General features: G+C 32.3%; 2 protein-coding genes, 1 long non-coding RNA gene and 1 other non-coding gene across 6 annotated transcripts; 2 read left to right on the top strand and 2 right to left on the bottom strand.

Annotated features, from left to right (window-relative positions):
* Nucleotides 1-20: 20 nt before the first annotated feature.
* Nucleotides 21-6,343, bottom strand: LOC114376726 (kinesin-like protein KIN-14N). 2 transcript variants are annotated; one of them, XM_028334970.1, is made up of 17 exons: nt 6,066-6,343; nt 5,671-5,966; nt 5,293-5,437; nt 5,098-5,207; nt 4,875-4,994; nt 4,572-4,754; nt 3,200-3,409; nt 3,040-3,114; nt 2,810-2,956; nt 2,594-2,732; nt 2,380-2,489; nt 1,975-2,136; nt 1,664-1,887; nt 1,252-1,333; nt 1,051-1,155; nt 860-964; nt 21-370 (listed from the first exon to the last, which is right to left on the bottom strand). In XM_028334970.1, exons 2-17 carry the CDS (start codon nt 5,860-5,862, stop codon nt 191-193), a joined length of 2,289 nt encoding a protein of 762 aa, XP_028190771.1. In that variant the 5' UTR covers nt 5,863-5,966; nt 6,066-6,343; the 3' UTR covers nt 21-190. The 2 variants fall into 2 exon arrangements, with proteins under 2 accessions (XP_028190771.1, XP_028190770.1); XM_028334969.1 differs by having other exon boundaries at nt 5,671-5,923.
* A 4,617-nt stretch (nt 6,344-10,960) lies between these two features.
* TRNAA-AGC lies at nt 10,961-11,033 on the top strand. Its single transcript has one exon. It is a non-coding gene; the product is annotated as a tRNA-Ala (tRNA).
* A 403-nt stretch (nt 11,034-11,436) lies between these two features.
* Nucleotides 11,437-14,929, top strand: LOC114377556. 2 transcript variants are annotated; one of them, XR_003659104.1, is made up of 3 exons: nt 11,437-11,795; nt 12,827-12,892; nt 14,147-14,929. It is a non-coding gene; the product is annotated as an uncharacterized LOC114377556 (long non-coding RNA). The 2 variants fall into 2 exon arrangements; XR_003659103.1 differs by having other exon boundaries at nt 11,438-11,795; nt 12,827-12,896.
* LOC114377555 (21.7 kDa class VI heat shock protein-like) lies at nt 13,175-14,580 on the bottom strand. The gene is made up of 2 exons (XM_028336117.1): nt 14,243-14,580; nt 13,175-13,703 (listed from the first exon to the last, which is right to left on the bottom strand). Exons 1-2 carry the CDS (start codon nt 14,550-14,552, stop codon nt 13,435-13,437), a joined length of 579 nt encoding a protein of 192 aa, XP_028191918.1. The 5' UTR covers nt 14,553-14,580; the 3' UTR covers nt 13,175-13,434.
* Nucleotides 14,930-16,858: the final 1,929 nt, after the last annotated feature.

Raw genomic sequence — 16,858 nt, 5'->3', positions numbered from 1 at the left:
GAATATGACACGGAGCAGAATTGCAAATGGAACTATAATAAAGGGAGATTTTTTTTTTTGTTTAAACTAATGCATACTTGGTAACTTGTTCACTATACATTACAATCTATACGCATGATGTTAGAATCGGAGTTATTTTGGTTGACACATATAGGTTAAAACAATATAATCATATTCAGGTGTGGAAATATTAGAAATAGGTCAAGCGAGATTCTATAGGGCGTCCATTTGTGTGACGGCGAGGTGTCCCAATTTCACAAGCATTGACTCTTGATGCAAACCGGAGTGAGCATAATGACTCTCCAGATGAAGCTTGGTCGGGAGAGATGTTCACAAACATTAATGTCTTTGAGTCCCCACCTAGACAAGGCTGTGTTCAACATTGTATTCAAGAACACAAATTAGATCACCTCAAATGATTACAAGACATCAATAAAGATGCAATCAATATAGTAAAATTGTCAGATCTGCTATGCTGGCATTGCAACCCCCCCTTTTTATTTGTAGGAATAGAACTTACGTACCAAGAAATTTACAACAACTCACGCCTCAGGTAACTGAACTAGACACCCTTGTTCAACTGATTCCCATCTAATATAATTTAGTTATGATATAGTTTCTTATATGTAAATTACAATAAAGGGATACTAACAATGTATAGCAAAGATGTCCCTCTTGTGCATTCAAATAAATTGGCTTTAGAGACTATATAGGATAAAACATTAGTTTTGTTTTATTAGTAGTTAGAGATGCTTGTGCTTTTCATCAAGCTAAGAAAATTTTGGCATTATTATGAGTTTAATATAAAGAATAACTAAATACTAAAGAATGTTTTAAAATATGAACAAAAAATAATCACCTGAAGTAGGTATGTGAGCTTTGAGTTCCTGAATGGGATATGATCCTCCTTCTTGGCCAAGGCAAATATTACATCACTTAATGATGACAGACTTTTATTTATTGCCTAATTACAAATGAAAGAAAGTTTAGATTAATAGAAATCAAAGAAGCTTAAGTAAATGAAATAGAAAACATCACGGCTCTGCATACTTGAGTCTCTTTCAATCGGTCCCCGGTTGATCCACTCCTTGAAAGACGTTCACTCCCAGCAAGATCAATGAGATTTAGAATACCTTGTACTTGTTGGTCAGTGCTCTAGTAGAACAATCAGGTTGCAATTTGAATGCTTGTTAGATTGTTATCGAGTGTATGAAACATGGTTCAATTATTGTCAAAGGAGAACAACCATACCTCATTTACACCATATATTCGAAGAGTGAATACAAAATGACTTCTAGAAGATTGTTCATTCATCTGAGTTTTTCCCACAGATCTAAAAAAACAAAAAGAAAGCAAATATAGTTAAATTCAACATCCAAAGGCAAAGGATTATAATTTCTAGAAGTAAATAAATCAAAATATTTTATTGCACTAGAACCATGTCAAATTTTATTCTTCCAAAATTAGCAGCCAATTCATCTTGAGATCCTATGTATATGTAACAAAAGGATACTATGAATACATTAAGAGCTAGGAAGTGCAATATAATGTAGCCATAAAATGGCAAGTTCCTTCATTTTGTCTTAAATTTAATGATGTAGTAGACACAGCACATAGAATTAAACACTAGAAAGCCTATAAAGGAACCTTATGAACTAATTACCTGCTACTTGCAGCTTGATTTAAAAGAAATGCAACCTCTTTTACACTCTGAACATCCACTACTGTGAGATCAGAAACGTGTGTATTTCCATTGGCATCATGTTTGATCGTGTATTGCTTCCCAGGAGTACCATTTTCCACACGTGTTGGTGTTCCATCTGCTGATGACTTATTTGTAGCTAACAGATCACGAATGGTTTCATTGTATATTTCCAACATAGACACCTGTTAATTTTGAAGAAGGAAAATTTTCTTAGACCTCAACATCAAAATTTATGATCTGTGAATAACGAAGAATATACTCTACTTCACCTGCATTTCATATTTCCAGCCTTGGGGTTGCTGAGACTGTTTTGTTTGAAATATTTGTTCTAGTGAACGAGGGATCAAGCCCTTTTCTCCTGGATGTCCAGGCCTGCCCATCATCGTGTAAGTTTTCCCTGACCCTGTCTGACCATAGGCAAAAATGCAAACCTGGAAAAGAAAAGAAAAGAAAATGTCAATCATATATCATAGAATCGTTGGTGTAAAAAATTTATGCATACAAATTCGTATTGCATGCATATTATAAATCAAAAGCTAAAACCATAGGATCTTTTTTTTTTGTTCTATATCTAACTAGCAACTGTTCAATTGGTCGCAGCTATGCAATAGTATGTATAATATATATAATTTGAAATGATATAGAAGGAATAAAAGACGAACTTAAGAGATTACCTTATAACCATCAAGAGCACTTTGCACAAGCTGTGAAATTTCAATAAAAACTTCTTCTTGTGATGTATCAGGTGCAAAAACTTTATCATATGTGAAAGAATGTTTTTGGCCTAAAGCAGTAGCAACATAAGTTACAACATAGTTAAATAATAAACACAAGCATACATCACTTAGAAAAAGAACTTCAAGGTCAGTATCATATCATGAGATATACCATTTTGTGTCAATTCAATGCCCCGTCCAGAAGCTTCCATCGATGTGGGATAAGATATAATATTTCCTTCCGTGCTAGAACCTTCATCAGGTAACAAAGGCCGCACTCTACAGAACACGCGGATGTTCCCTTTCAGTTCCTGTGAAATGGAGATTAGTATGGTGTGGAGTTTATCTTATTTTTTCATCATCAGCAAATTTTGGCTCAGGATATTACCAAAATGGTATTGTGTAATTCTTTCCTCAGCTTCTCCCCTTCTATAACTTTATATTCCGCATCTGCCAAACGTCTTTGCATCTCATGTACAAGTTTTTGTTGCCCTTCAAATTCTATTCTTGTCTCACTTGCAGATATGTCACAAACCTGATAAGGAATCAAAAACCAACATATCATATCACGAGTCCAATGGGATTCCTTTTCTTCTAAGTTTACGCCTCATTCGTTACCTGAAGTTTCTCCTCAGCAGTAGTTAGCTTCTCTTGTAGTACCTTTATCCGTTCATCTTGCAAAGCACATTTTGTCTGCGCAGGAAAGTCACAATCTCATTTCTACAGTAATAACAAGAGGATGTGACATTTACCGAAAAGAAACAAGGTATAGACCAACCTCCAGTTCATTTGTTCTTAAAGTCAATTTGTTCAGTTCAGAGCAGGACTTTTCTGTAAAATCTTTAGACTTCTCTAATTCAGATGTTAAAGTTTGCGCTTGAGATAATTGGCGGTCTCGATCATCCCTCACTTGTTGCAACTCTACTCGGAGAGATGTAACTTCACTAGCCAATGCATCCTTCTGTTTTGTGGCCTCTTCTTGAGAAGCCTAACAAAACAACCAATTAAACTATGTAAGACACTGATGGCATGTTAAGAAGAACGGGTATCTTGAATTTCAAAGAAGGATAGTAATAACATATCAGTATTTACTTATAGTTAAAATTTATAAAACACACACAGACACACACACAGAGAGAGAGAGAGAGAAGAAAAGATTATTAACTTATGTGATCTTTGGGGGCACTCCAGTCAAAAAGGAAAAAGGTAAACAATTTATGTGTTCTTTGTTGTTTTTACCTAACACTGCTATCAAGCATTTATCTGCATAAAGCACAAATCCCCCAAGATTTAACAAGCACTTCCCGACAAATGGATTGGGTATCAAAACTGTATCAAGCCCACATGGGCCCATCTCATGGGGATTCAAACTCACTTTTATTTCTAGCTTATTTTAACCTTTTAAAATATGTAGGTATATATACCCTTGACGATATGCTACACCACCCAATGTTGGACTTAATTGGAACCTTTTGAAATATTAAAAAAGTTGCAACATTCTTTTACTTGAAAAGAAAATTGTGAAGATTCTAACTATGTAGTAATGTATTAATGCTTTAGGGGGAAGAAATCCCCCTTGTAAATCTGTCATCAAAGGCTTGTTAACCATGTCTATTTGTTTAACAGTAAACATTTTCCATGAGAGTGTACTTTGACAACAAATCACTCATCCTAAACCAAACCAAAATACATCTCATCTTTATGTGGATAGCTCAAGAACTCTACAAGCATCACTGTGATTTTGTGATTTTTAAGTAACCCCCTAAAGTTGAGGTTGTGTACAATACAATAAGATCAACCCATTTGAGATAGTAACATACAAATAGGAAAGAAAAAGCTGGGCCAAGAATGAAGGCATAGTCAAGTCAATAAAAACTTAAAAGAAGATTTTTCAAAAATCCAAGGCATTCAATGTATTCTAGAAGTGTCATCTTCATGTAAACATCCCCATTAGCCAAAATCAAGAATAAATTAGTCCTAAGATTCTTTTTAACCATCTATCCTCATTTAAAAAATGCACTCCACACATTCCTATGCTTATAAGAAGAGTAATAGGTATCTACTAAGATTCCAAGTATTTTGTGCTCTCTTACTCAATGACTACTTGAATTTGAATTGAAACAGTTCACACTACAGAGGAGCAAACTTACCATAGACAAAGTAAGCTGACCCTTTAACATGGTAAGGGTCTCCACTACAGTAGCTTTCTCTTTCTCTACACTCTTAAGTTCATTTTCAACTGTAGAAAGCTCTGAATGGAGTTTCCCATTGTACTGCTGCAAGCTTGTTATGTAATCCTGTAACCGCTTATACATGTCATTGAGTGACAATATCTGCAGAAATCCATTGATGTAGACATTTAGTTATAAGAATAACTCCTGACACAACAAACAGAATCAGATAAGAAGTATAAAAAATATTGAATTGAGAGTTTGAGACAGCTGTTATTTTACCTTCTGATTTGCACTTTGGAGCTCTCGTTGTGCTCGTCCAAGATCCTCCTGTAGTGTACTCTGTGACCTCTCAAAGTTAAGCCTAGCCTCTCTCTCCTTAACAAGAGATTCCGCAGCCGCCTAGTGTTTTCAAAGATAATAAGAAGTATAATTATATTATCAAGTATTAACCTTTCCCTTGCATTTTGCACCAAAAAAAATCACCCTTGAAAATCTCACTTACTGTTTTTTCTGTTTCTTCCTTCACTAATTTCTCTTGTAAAGAAGTGCAATTCCTTCTCATTTCCACAATAATTGAGTTTAACTCTTCTTCCTTGATTTTGAGCAGCAACTCTGCAATCGGATGAATCAAACCGCATTAGTCCACAAACTCGATGAGGACTTTCTGAAAAAAGTAACGAAAAAAAAAAATCTCAACCTATTTCCGTGCATTTTTGCTGGGCCAATTCCAATGAACTCTTCAATTTTTCTTGCTCTAGTGAGTAGCTAATCTCAAGGTCTTGGAACCACCTGATGCAAACCTTCAGCCTTTTTATATAATCCATCATGTTTTCACATCTTTCCTAAAAACACAAAATCTGATGTTAACATAAGGCAATGGTAACCAACCAAGCAGTAATTCAAACACCACTATGTTCTATACATATATGTATAAACTAATTAAGGACCAAATCTTGCACATAGAACTTGACACCCCCTTGGATCTCAAACACAAATAGCCAAAACAAGTAACCAAGAAATACAATACATATCATACAAACTCAAAATTACCATTAAGACAAAAACTTCAACCAACCTTATAATTAAATCTGTCTTTTCTTTTGGCCTTTTCATTCAGTAAGGCCTCCACATCCTCTCTTGTGAACTCTATAATGCCATAATCTGAGCCAGCATTGCTTGGTGGAGCACTACTGGGGCCAAGATCATGGCCACCATTCACAACACCAAAAGATAGCCTTGTTCTTCCGTTAATTGGAGTTCCCACCATCTCTTCTTCTCTCTGCCCCACCTCGTTGGTCTTTGTCTATGTGAAGCTCATCACCCACAAACTTGGAAAACCACAACAAAAAGATCACTTTTTTAACCGTGACACTTCACTTGCACCGAACAAATGTGAAGGGGAAAAAAAACCGTAACTGAAACTGAGGTGAAAAAGGAAAAATAAATCATGGGGATGAGAAAAGATGGTACCTTTGAACCTTGAAGGAGTTGAAGGTGTGAGTGTGAGTGATGGTTTGAGACAAGTTCTAGTTCATGGTCTCCATTTTGAAGCTCACCACTCTACTAACTGCACTAAAGAGATAGAGATATAGCGAGAGAAAGAGAAAGAGGGAGACTAGTGTTGTGGGGCCATGGATTGTGTTGAAAGCTAACAAGAAGAGATGAAAGGAAGTTACTTTAGCAAGAAGAGATTGGTGATGATCCACAAACACAAAGAAAGAGAATAAAGAGAGAAGAGAAAAGAGAGAAGGAGTGGATCCTTAAAAAGAAGAAAAGAGGTGAAAATAGAGAAAAGGGTTTGTTAATTAATTGTTGTTGTTAATGTTATTATCTTTTTGTTGTGTTGGTAAATGGACTTCACTTCCATAGATTATAGATCTGTGTTTGTGTTGTGTTTGGTACTGTTTGTCAGTTCGGACTTAGTTTAGAATTTTACTGCCTGTTATTTTTGAACTTTTAAAAATCAGCTGCTGGCTATCACGTGTAAGATTCGTTCTTCCATGCATTTCATTTATTATTCCCAACAAATGTTTTTTTAAATATTTATTTATGTTAATATAAAATATTGAATTTATAAGAAATATTTATCCAAATACAATTTATCATTTATATAACTTTAAAAATAATTATTACAAAAATTAATAAATTTATCATATATTATAATTGAATGACCATAAAAATTATTTTACAGTATCTAATTTAAAAAAAAAAAAATTGTTTTGAATGCTTACAATCTTATCATATATTACATATAATTTTTATGAGAAACAATATTTATCCAAGTAAATAAGAGTAATACGAGCAACATAATTTTTCTTTTAAACATTTGACACTACTTATATTTAATTAAACTAAAATAATCTTATAGTGATTGTTATTGTTGATAATCATGTTTAATATTAATGTTTATACAAGATGATAATGTTTATTAGTATTTGAAAGAAACCATTTTTAAATTAGGCAAAACAAAACGTAATATTTATTTGATTTTACTCTAAATGGATGTATAATTTTTATATGATTTTTTAAAAATAAGCAAAATGAAAATTGTAATGTGCATCAAATATTTTTGTGATTGATATCAATTAATCAACCAATCATTTTTTAATTATAATAAAACCATTTAGGGGAAAAAAAAAGTAGTATGTACATCCAATGCTAACCATTCGTATTGCCTATTGTTATAATGAGGGTTAGATTGAAAATTATTAAATACCTGTTGATCAAGACTTCAACAAATTGAAAAGGATATGTAATGGACATGGGCGAAAAAATTTGCATGACAATGACGGTTTGGTAAAAGTTACCTTGAGGAATACGAAATTCTTCCTCGGAGTTTATATATATATATATATATATATATATATATATATATATATATATATATATATATATATATATATGAAAGAATTATGAAATGCTCAGTTCAAATAGTAGTAACATATCATTTGATTAATCTTTAACCGAAAAAATAAATATTTTGATATAATCGTTTTAACATAAGATTAATTTTTATTATTGAATGAAATTTTATGTATCATTAAGAAATAATAGATCGGATGTTTTATTAAACATATAGATATATCTAATAAAAAATAGAATATGTCGTTCACACCCAAAAAAACAAATAGAATATGTCGTCAACACTGCATAACACAATACTTTTTCTTAAACTTGAGCATATAGTCCTTTACAAAACAATTTTGCTAAACTACATAGGACCCTCTTGCTATTTTAATATTTACTTGAAGGATTTTTGAAAGCTAGCAATAATGTAGAATAAAGTTCCGAGTAAATTATTGAGTGTGAAACATTATTAGTATATTAATGTCGCAACGTTTGGATCAAAAAAATGATGAAGAAAAAAAATCCAAAAATTGATGGCATTAGGTGATTTTTTTCCTCCTATGAGAAAAAGGTTTGTTTGAACTTATTTATCATTACATTAAAAAGGTATAAAAATTATTCAACATATAAAAGATATTTCTTCTCATCATTTTCAATAAAAAAAAAAGTGTTTATTGTTGTGCTTATTTTTCTCTCATCCATATAATAAAAAATACTTTTTTTCCTATTATTTTTTCTCAAACATCTAAGCAATACTTAATAGGCATAAACAACACAATAACATGTTGAACAATGAACACTTAGTGTTTTACTTGTACCTAGTTGCATTTCTGCACCATATGATTAGGGACAAAGAAACATTTTCTTGACAGTAAAACCAGTTAGATCCCAAAATTAATTTTATTCCCTAATCTGCAGGAGCAACAGACCAATATTAGTCACACAAATAAAAGAAGTCCACTCCATTCTTCTTCAAATAATAAAATAAAATAAAATATAAAGGAATAAATTAACCACCCTTATTAATTCATTGCACTGCTGTAGCAGGATCCAACAGAACATCCACCAAATCCAATCCAAAGTTTGCCAACCTTCTTTAGAATCGTCACTAAACAATTATTTTCTGTTGCGTCAGAAGAGAGTTAAGAATTTTTCACTTTGGTTTTCCTAAAAAGTTAATTAACTTGCTCCCTCTGCCAAGTGTCAACTTAACAAAAAGGAAACAGTGAAGAACGTACCATACATACCCTCTCCCACATGACACAACTACAAGTAGTTGTTGGTGTTTCCATTCAATTCTTGGTACTCAGCTGCATTCCTTAATTGTCCTTTTCCTAAGGCCCCCTTCTATTTTAATTTCTTGAGACTTCTTCTTCAACTATGCCTATGGAATTGACTTATCCTCCTCTCTCTATGCACCCAAAAAAAAGTTTTGTCCTATGCGTGTTGATTTACTACAATAATATATAGTGGACATCATTGTCCATGTTAAGTAGAATAAAGCTCAAAATTCTGTGTCACAATCTCACTCTAGATGTTCGGATCTTGCCCTTTGGCAACAATGGATTGTCGGCAAAAAATTTCCAAAGGGATTTGATCAATCCACACACCATTTGGTGTTTTCTTTGCATGAATTCTTAATAAGTATTGGTTTGTGTTACCAAAAAAGAAATTGGGTAGGAAATTAATCTTACAGGTGATTTTAAGTTTTTAAACCAAAGTTTTAAAAAGAATCCACAATTGTGAATTTGATTGTAATGTTAAGGTTTTTTATGCATTTGTAACTACAATGAATTTGTAATTGTAATTGCATATTTATTTGCAATTTTCCATAATATCGATGAGCATGATGAGACTCTAATTAACTCCAACTGTTATCACAATTTAAAACTTTGTTTTTAACTAAAAAAATATGATAATAAGAATAAGCAGCCTGTTTGATTTCCTTTGCTAGTTTGTCAAGCAATTCCGTGCTTGATTCTTAAGTATATAAAAAGGTTAATTTCTCAAAGCTAATTACCAAGTCTTTGTTCAGAGGCAGGAACAAATATCAGTTAGGTATGATGAATAACAACTGCATGATTGTTTGGAAAGTAACCAAGTATAGAATATTATTTTTCAATAGGGTCATTGATCTACCAATAATTATTGACATTGTAATTATCTTTTGGGTGTATTATACAAAGCTCTTGGTCATGAATAAGTTACTACATATAACAAATTGTACCTTTATTCTTGTTGGTTTGTAAATGAGATATAGCTTTATTTTCTTGATGTGGCCAGTTGACTTTCACATGATTTGAGTAAACTGAGCTTGGTTATTCACTCTACCTTCTGGGTTTACTGTTAGTTTAACAATTCCAAGGTAGTGTGGGACAAAAATGTGTAGACTAATTAAATCAACTCAAGTGGAGATTTTTGGTTGCACTTGTTGGCCTGCAGTCATCTGCACAGTAACTTCTCCAAGTGTCATGAATTGAAGATTATTCTGAAACCTAGTACTTTTACAATTAAAGTTGAACATTGGTTGGCCTAATTGAAGCATATTGGTACAACCTCAATGTTTTGGCCTGCTTAGTTTTGGGAAGGATCCAAACTCTAGGGAACCTGGATGATAATACCAATATGGATTTCTCTATTTGTAACTGTTTTTTACTTTTATTCTGCCTTCAAAGTTTAAGGTTGTCCACATATAAGATATTTTATCTCTTTAATTTTTGGGCTTAATCTTATGTTTTTTCTTAATTTATTATTTGGTTTTTTAAAACAACAGTTTTTGAATGGAAGGAGAAGTAATATCATCTCAAAATTTTAAAATAACATATATAAAAAACATTTTTTTTAAAAAAGATCCTTAAAAAGAAATGAAGATAGCATTAAACAATAGAGCCTTGATAAACTAGTGCTGTGATTATTTTCGCTCAACCACTTAAGAGTTTGATAGTTTCAGTTCATATCTTCATTTCATCATTTCCTTTTTGAAGGCAAACTTCATTTCATTTCCTGAAAATAAAATAAAAAAAATCTTATAATTCAAAGCGTTCCTCTCATCTTGTGTCACAAACGTTTATCATCTTCCAAAAAAACTGCACTGGACAAACTAATTAATGACCAATTGCATTTGTTTGGATTATTTTTAGAATCCTTCCCCAAAAATCTGTTTATTCAGTACTCAAAAATGCGTTCAAAACACACTTATCCAAACATGCACTAAATGTGTTTTGTAAAGACTTTTTTCTTTATAAACGAAAGTTTTTTAATAAACATGAGTACTCAAAACCACATCCGATGAAAACAGAAAAATATAGAAACAACAAATTGTCTTTATCGCAGATACGGATATGGACACCACGAGTATTCACACACTAAGATTTAACATTTCAAAATTAAAAGATTAAATTTGAAATCGGTGACATTTGTACGGACATTTAACTTTAAGTGATGATTCACTAATTGAATTGTAACATTGGAACTCTAATAATTATCAATATATTTTACTTTTCTTTAGTAAGCATTGTGGGGATGTAGCTCAGATGGTAGAGCGCTCGCTTAGCATGCGAGAGGTACGGGGATCGATACCCCGCATCTCCATTTTCATGAAGTTAATTGTATATATTCATTTTCAATATAACTAACTTTTCCATTCTAATGTCTCGGTAAAAAGAAAGCAACATTTTTTCTCCCGTAAAATTTTTCCTGTTGATAGTATTTTACAATTTTAAACGAAATGGTTGAGGTGTCTCTGTCTGAGTCATTGACAAGCCATTGAATGTGTCTTAAAAAGTTTAAGGCATACACGAAACTATATATGTTCAATTAATGCCATTTACATGTTTGGGAAAAAAATTGCCTCTAGGACAGTTATATTTCATAAATCATACGCAACCTGGCGTTTTTGGCCCATTTGATTGATAAGGTTGTTGGGAGCAATGGACACATCTCATAAAAAGTTTTAAGTTGTTTTTGCTATATAATTGCTACATTGCCTCCTATTTCTTGAACAAGTGGCTATATAAGAGATGAAGTTTCACTCTCTTTATAGCATTTTTGTGGGATGTGTCAGTGAGAATGGCTAGCAAGCAAGTCTATTAGTCACCATTGTTTTAGGGTCCATTTCTCGTACCCCATTTTGTTACACACTTGATATATGATTTATCTTGCTCAAAAGAAGTCTCATTTTAATAAGATTTTATTCATATATGCACTATGCAGTGTGCTTCATGTAATTATTTGAAGTAGGCAAATAGTTTATTTTTTCAGAGTTATTTGATCGTTGATAGTTCTTTCAAGTTTCACGTTGATTTGGTGCAATCCTTCATCAAAGTCGTCATTATCACATAATTTGTGAATCAGGTAAATTTAATGGATGATTGGTGTTTGTCATAGTGATTTTATTCCTGTTTCCTTAGCTGCCACTTCCCACCTGCTATGAGGCCACAATTTTCAATGCTTAATTGACCATCATATTGAATTATTCACCAGTGTTAGATTAGATGGGGAATGGCAGTGAGAAAATTGCATGACACTGTTCAAAGTATTTGGTAATACATTTATTAACAAAATAATGCTTCCTTTAATAGACAGTGGATAAGTAGAACTAGGTGTCTATGAAGTATGAAGACAATGCAAGAGATTATTAGGAGTAGAAAACATATGTCTTGTGGTGCCTAATCTTGCTTATATACCGGTAAAACAGCTGTCAGATTAAAATTCCTTTAAATGTCATGAGGTAACATTCAACAAATAATAAATATTTACAACCAACCCATTAACTCAAACATGAATGTGTTTTGAAATATGCATGCACAATTGAGTTGTCATGATTAATATATGTTAGTGGACTTAAGAATGAAAATTACCTACTTTATCCATTGCAACTTTTCAACAAGACTGATGCAACAAATGTTTATGTAACTTCAAGTACACATAATTTTGTTAATGTTATTAAATGCTGTTGTGTTGCCTGTTGTTCTGGGATATGGGGATTGGTCTTCACTGATATACAGTATACTGTCTTTATCATTAGCGGACCTACATGTAAGTGAGGGTGTGTACTTGCACCTCCTCATTTTTTAAAATTCATCAAATTTGTAAATAAAATCTTATATTTTTATATTTTATTTTATTTATATTTATATAAGTGAACTCACTTATTTTATTTTTTATAATTTGCACTCACTGACTTAGAGTCTTGGATCTGCCACTAGTCTTTATTGTTTTCAGATGACTGGCTAATTTGTGTTTCTAAAGACCACTTTCTTACAAAATTATGATTTTTTTTTTTTTGAACCCGGGATATCCTTAGGCCAGGAGCCAAGACTAATACTTGGATTTAGTTAAGGGACTGACATTTTTCAACAAATTTTATTTTTTCATTCACACAGACTTCGGATCGAACCTCTGACCACATGCTTAAAGGACAAAGTTACTTCTCAACCATGTCACACAATGTTGGTAAAGTTATGAATTTTTAGATCAAGCAGTGAAACAGTTTCTTTGTTTTCCTGGCATGTTTAACAGTATGGACATTTCCAACTTTTTTCTATGTATTTTATCTGAAATCTTGAAACTCTAAATAGAAATTTACGCTAATGGGGATCAGGATTTTACACATGATATTGCATTGGCTATTCCTCATATTCCTCCCAACTTTACTACATAAGAAAAATCCTTTGCTTCGTTCTTTCAATGATCACTGTCAATCAAATAATCATTAATATACAGCTCCAATATTAAACAAAAAATAAATAAAAATAATCATTGTATTTTATACACCATAATTTTCTTTTTATTCCCTTCTCTTTGCATATATATGTATGTTTTACATCATCAGAAGGCCTTCTCATGCTGGCTGATATTAGTTTGAGACTTAAAAAGAGTTATAACTTTGTTAAATGTTTGGTATCAATTTGCACAGAAGTTGCTGCTAGATTGTGACAAACTTTAGTAGCTCTACCTGTTATTCTCTTAAATTTACACTGTTTCTGCATGTTTAAGCCACATCCTTTCCCTGAGGAAGATCACGACCCTGTTGGCTCTTCGGTATTCGTATTTCTAAATATATGTCATTATGTAAGTATGCTTCTATGTTCTTCCAATTTGCATCCTCTGGCATCTCAAGCCTCCGTACATATCCATATTCCCACCAATGGCCACACCTCCAGTCATGTGCCTTTGAGTCTCTTTGCTGCTTCCACTGTCCACTAATTTCCACAACCTTCCCTTTATCAACATGGACTTGAATGTTATTTTTACCAGTTCCTGTTTTGACAAACCACTGGTGTCACAGAAATTTTGGCTAGTTAAGTGCTTTTCTTAATTGAATATAAGGAAACTTGGCCCCATCAACTCCAACCAGATCAAGTTCATTTATTTGTTTTTTTTATTAAAAGATCCACCATACAATAGGTTATGCGTTTAACAGGCATGTACTATTAGTGCATAAGATTTTATACCGTCAACTAATCAGAAATCATTATTTTTGGTATGACTTTTAAAGTAGTTATTATAAAATTTAACAAACTTATCATGATGGTTTCTTATTAGATGACAGTCTGCATATATTATTTATTCATAGGTTATTATTACCTGTTGTTACTATAACCTGGTAAAGAAAAATTTCGATGCAAGATAAAAGCTCTCCTTAGGTGCCTGAAAGTATAAGCAATAGCTCCTTCAATTCTGAGATCCTTTTTTTTTTTCAGGTCTTCAATATGATGGGGCAGTTTCATTGTATCATAATTTGCTTACCATAGATTCAGCTTACAAGTAAGAGTAAAATGAAAAACTGGTTGTCTTACCTGGTATTTCTGCTTTTAATACATAGCCTTCACCTGTCTGACACCAATCCACAGTGTTTTGGCTGGAACTCCTTAAATGAGATAACAACACATCTGACTCAAACTCCCATAGAGGGAAGGCATCAGAAGGATCAAAGAACTTCCCAAACAACAGTGGACTGAAAAGTGATCCATCACCAAAAACCTTATGCACTGTTGGATTAATCTGGCTGAAAAATCTCTTGAAAGCCTCTTCCCCCAGTGAAACACACCATTTATGTGGAGTTTGATCTTCTGTTTGAACCTCAAGCCTTTTGTTAGAACTAGTCATTAATGCTTAGGAAACTGAGCAATTGTTAGGCTCTGATGAAGAGAGTTTTGTTGCCTTTCTCTTATAGTGTGAGAGAAGCTATATGATAAAACACAGAACAAATTCCTTTGGCATATTTGGAGGCTGTAAAGCTATAAGGGAATATTTTCTTTTCTCAAATTTTCTCCTTTCTAAAGAGAACCATGTCTGGCATATTACGTATGGCTAAAGGATATGTGGTATCCCTGTGCATTTTGGGTTGTCTAGCACAAGATGTGGAAAAATGGAAAGGGATGCCAATCAAGTCAAAGTCCTGTGACAAGTGATAGATGCTCTAGCAGAATCTTGGAACCCTTGTAGGAATACTTTGGCTTAATTATATGCATTAGTCATGATAATGTTTGTGCAACTCTAGTAATTCTTTTACAATGGCTACGGATTTATTTACTAGCCACTACATTATTGGTTCAGATTATTTTAAAGAAATAATCATTAATTTTTGTCAACTTTTAACAGAACTTTGAAAAATCTAATTGATTATTTTTCAAGAAAAAGTAGTTCCCAAGCATGCAATATCTTCAAGCTCTTTCTCTTTGTTACATGCAAATCAAATGATTATTAAGGAATTCAACCTTCATGTTCTATCTTCTACTAAAAACGATATTGTTCTGGCAAGAGTATGCCAATCACTGAACTATACTAAGTGGGGCAAGCTTTGATCTATTCAATGAATTGTGAATGTTTATGTATATTTGATGTCCTGTATAAACTTCACCAGAAGATTACTGATTTCACAGATTGAGAACCGACAACCATCAATTTTCTTGTCTTTTTTCTCTGCCAAGATACTTATCAACCGACTTACTTACCTGTTTGTCACGTGCCAGGCATGGAGAATTGATGCTTTCTTGTTGTAGATTGCTTGCATATGACAAAAATGAAGATAAAGGACTTTGCCATGGAGACATGTTTTAAAGAGAACAGATACTAAGAAGTAGTAGCAATTTTTCTATGGCAACTACAGTGCATCACAAAGTTAAATTTTTCTAAAGAGTGATAAACTCTTGACATTGTCATTATAAAACTTTCTAATGCCCCATTGATATTGCACTTTGTGGATTTATGTCAAACTCCCTCCCTATTCATTTTTTTTAATCTTCTCAAAAGAAAATAAGTTCCTACCAATAATTCCGTAGTTGGCCTCCAAATCCATTGCATTAACTTAAGATTCTTCATGGCGTGACTTTCCACAGAGAAAAGTTGTGTGAAAAGAATCTTGATAGTTGCATGCCTTGGAAGGAATGGATGTGTGTTGTCTTGATGCACATCCTCAATCTATATGAGCATATATATTATTATTTTTTTGTGTATCCTTTTTGGTAAGGGCATTGAACTTTTCACTGCTGGCAATGAGGCTTAAGGCTTTGGCAATCATTCATGGGGCATCTCATAGAGTAGCTTTTTTGGCAAAGGCAGCAGGGTTGGAATCTACTTGATGGATGTTAGAATTTGTAGCACATCAAATAAAATAGTGAAGCCACTTTGGACGGTGGGTCCTTCACCTCTAGGGCGGTGCTGATAATATTTGCAGTTTTTTTTCCCTATATTATTTTTTTAATAATTCACTGTAGTATTATTAGTCCGAAGTATTTTTGGACTTTTTAGGTGATTAATTTTCACACAAAGCATCTCCTTCTAATCACATCTTTTCCATCATAAATTTAAACTCGAGTCAAATATTTTCTTAAGGATTGGAATCAATTTCATTTAAGCTAACAAATTGATAGTTATTATTATTAAGTTAGGATAAACCGAGTTTCACTGGCTACCTCAAAAATTCGGCAGTTGGGAACAAACTATATATTTAATATTAATCATTACTTATAAGAAACACTCTTAAAAAATATTCACTCTCACTTTATATTATATTATACTATAGACTTTGTCAAAAAAATATATTAATACTATAGACGAAATAGAAATTTTTTATTAGATTTTAAGTATAATTTATTTTAAATGTTAAGCAGGAGTTTTCCGTTGACATTTATTAATATTATTATTTATTACCATCTTTCAAAAAATAAAGAAATAGAGATAATAAATAATGATATATAGAAATATTATTTATAGATTTAAAATTATATACTAATTATGTATAAGAATTCATATAATTTAAAAATTAAATATTAAAAATAATTCGATGAAAATATCATATATTAAAAATGATTCAAAAATAATTAAATAATATATTCATTTCAACACTATGGTGGTTATATATAATTAAAATAATTATTTGAACAATGTGCTTTACAAAAAAAAAAAAGTGA

Source organism: Glycine soja, chromosome 11, assembly GCF_004193775.1.
Source record: "Glycine soja cultivar W05 chromosome 11, ASM419377v2, whole genome shotgun sequence".
NCBI lineage: Eukaryota > Viridiplantae > Streptophyta > Magnoliopsida > Fabales > Fabaceae > Glycine > Glycine soja.
Note: the sequence above shows the minus strand (reverse complement) of the source record. Positions and strands in the feature narration are given on the sequence as shown.

Excerpts from the sequence above, each read along its gene's own strand:
- LOC114376726 (XM_028334970.1), bottom strand. The coding sequence starts at position 5,862 with ATGGTGGGAACTCCAATTAACGGAAGAACAAGGCTATCTTTTGGTGTT. Across the intron at positions 4,755-4,874 it reads TCCAAAGTGCAAATCAGAAG|ATATTGTCACTCAATGACAT; the intron begins GTAAAATAACAG and ends GGATTTCTGCAG. Across the intron at positions 2,733-2,809 it reads AATTACACAATACCATTTTG|GAACTGAAAGGGAACATCCG; the intron begins GTAATATCCTGA and ends TCCATTTCACAG.
- LOC114377555 (XM_028336117.1), bottom strand. The coding sequence starts at position 14,552 with ATGACTAGTTCTAACAAAAGGCTTGAGGTTCAAACAGAAGATCAAACT. Across the intron at positions 13,704-14,242 it reads ATTAAAAGCAGAAATACCAG|GAACTGGTAAAAATAACATT; the intron begins GTAAGACAACCA and ends TTGTCAAAACAG.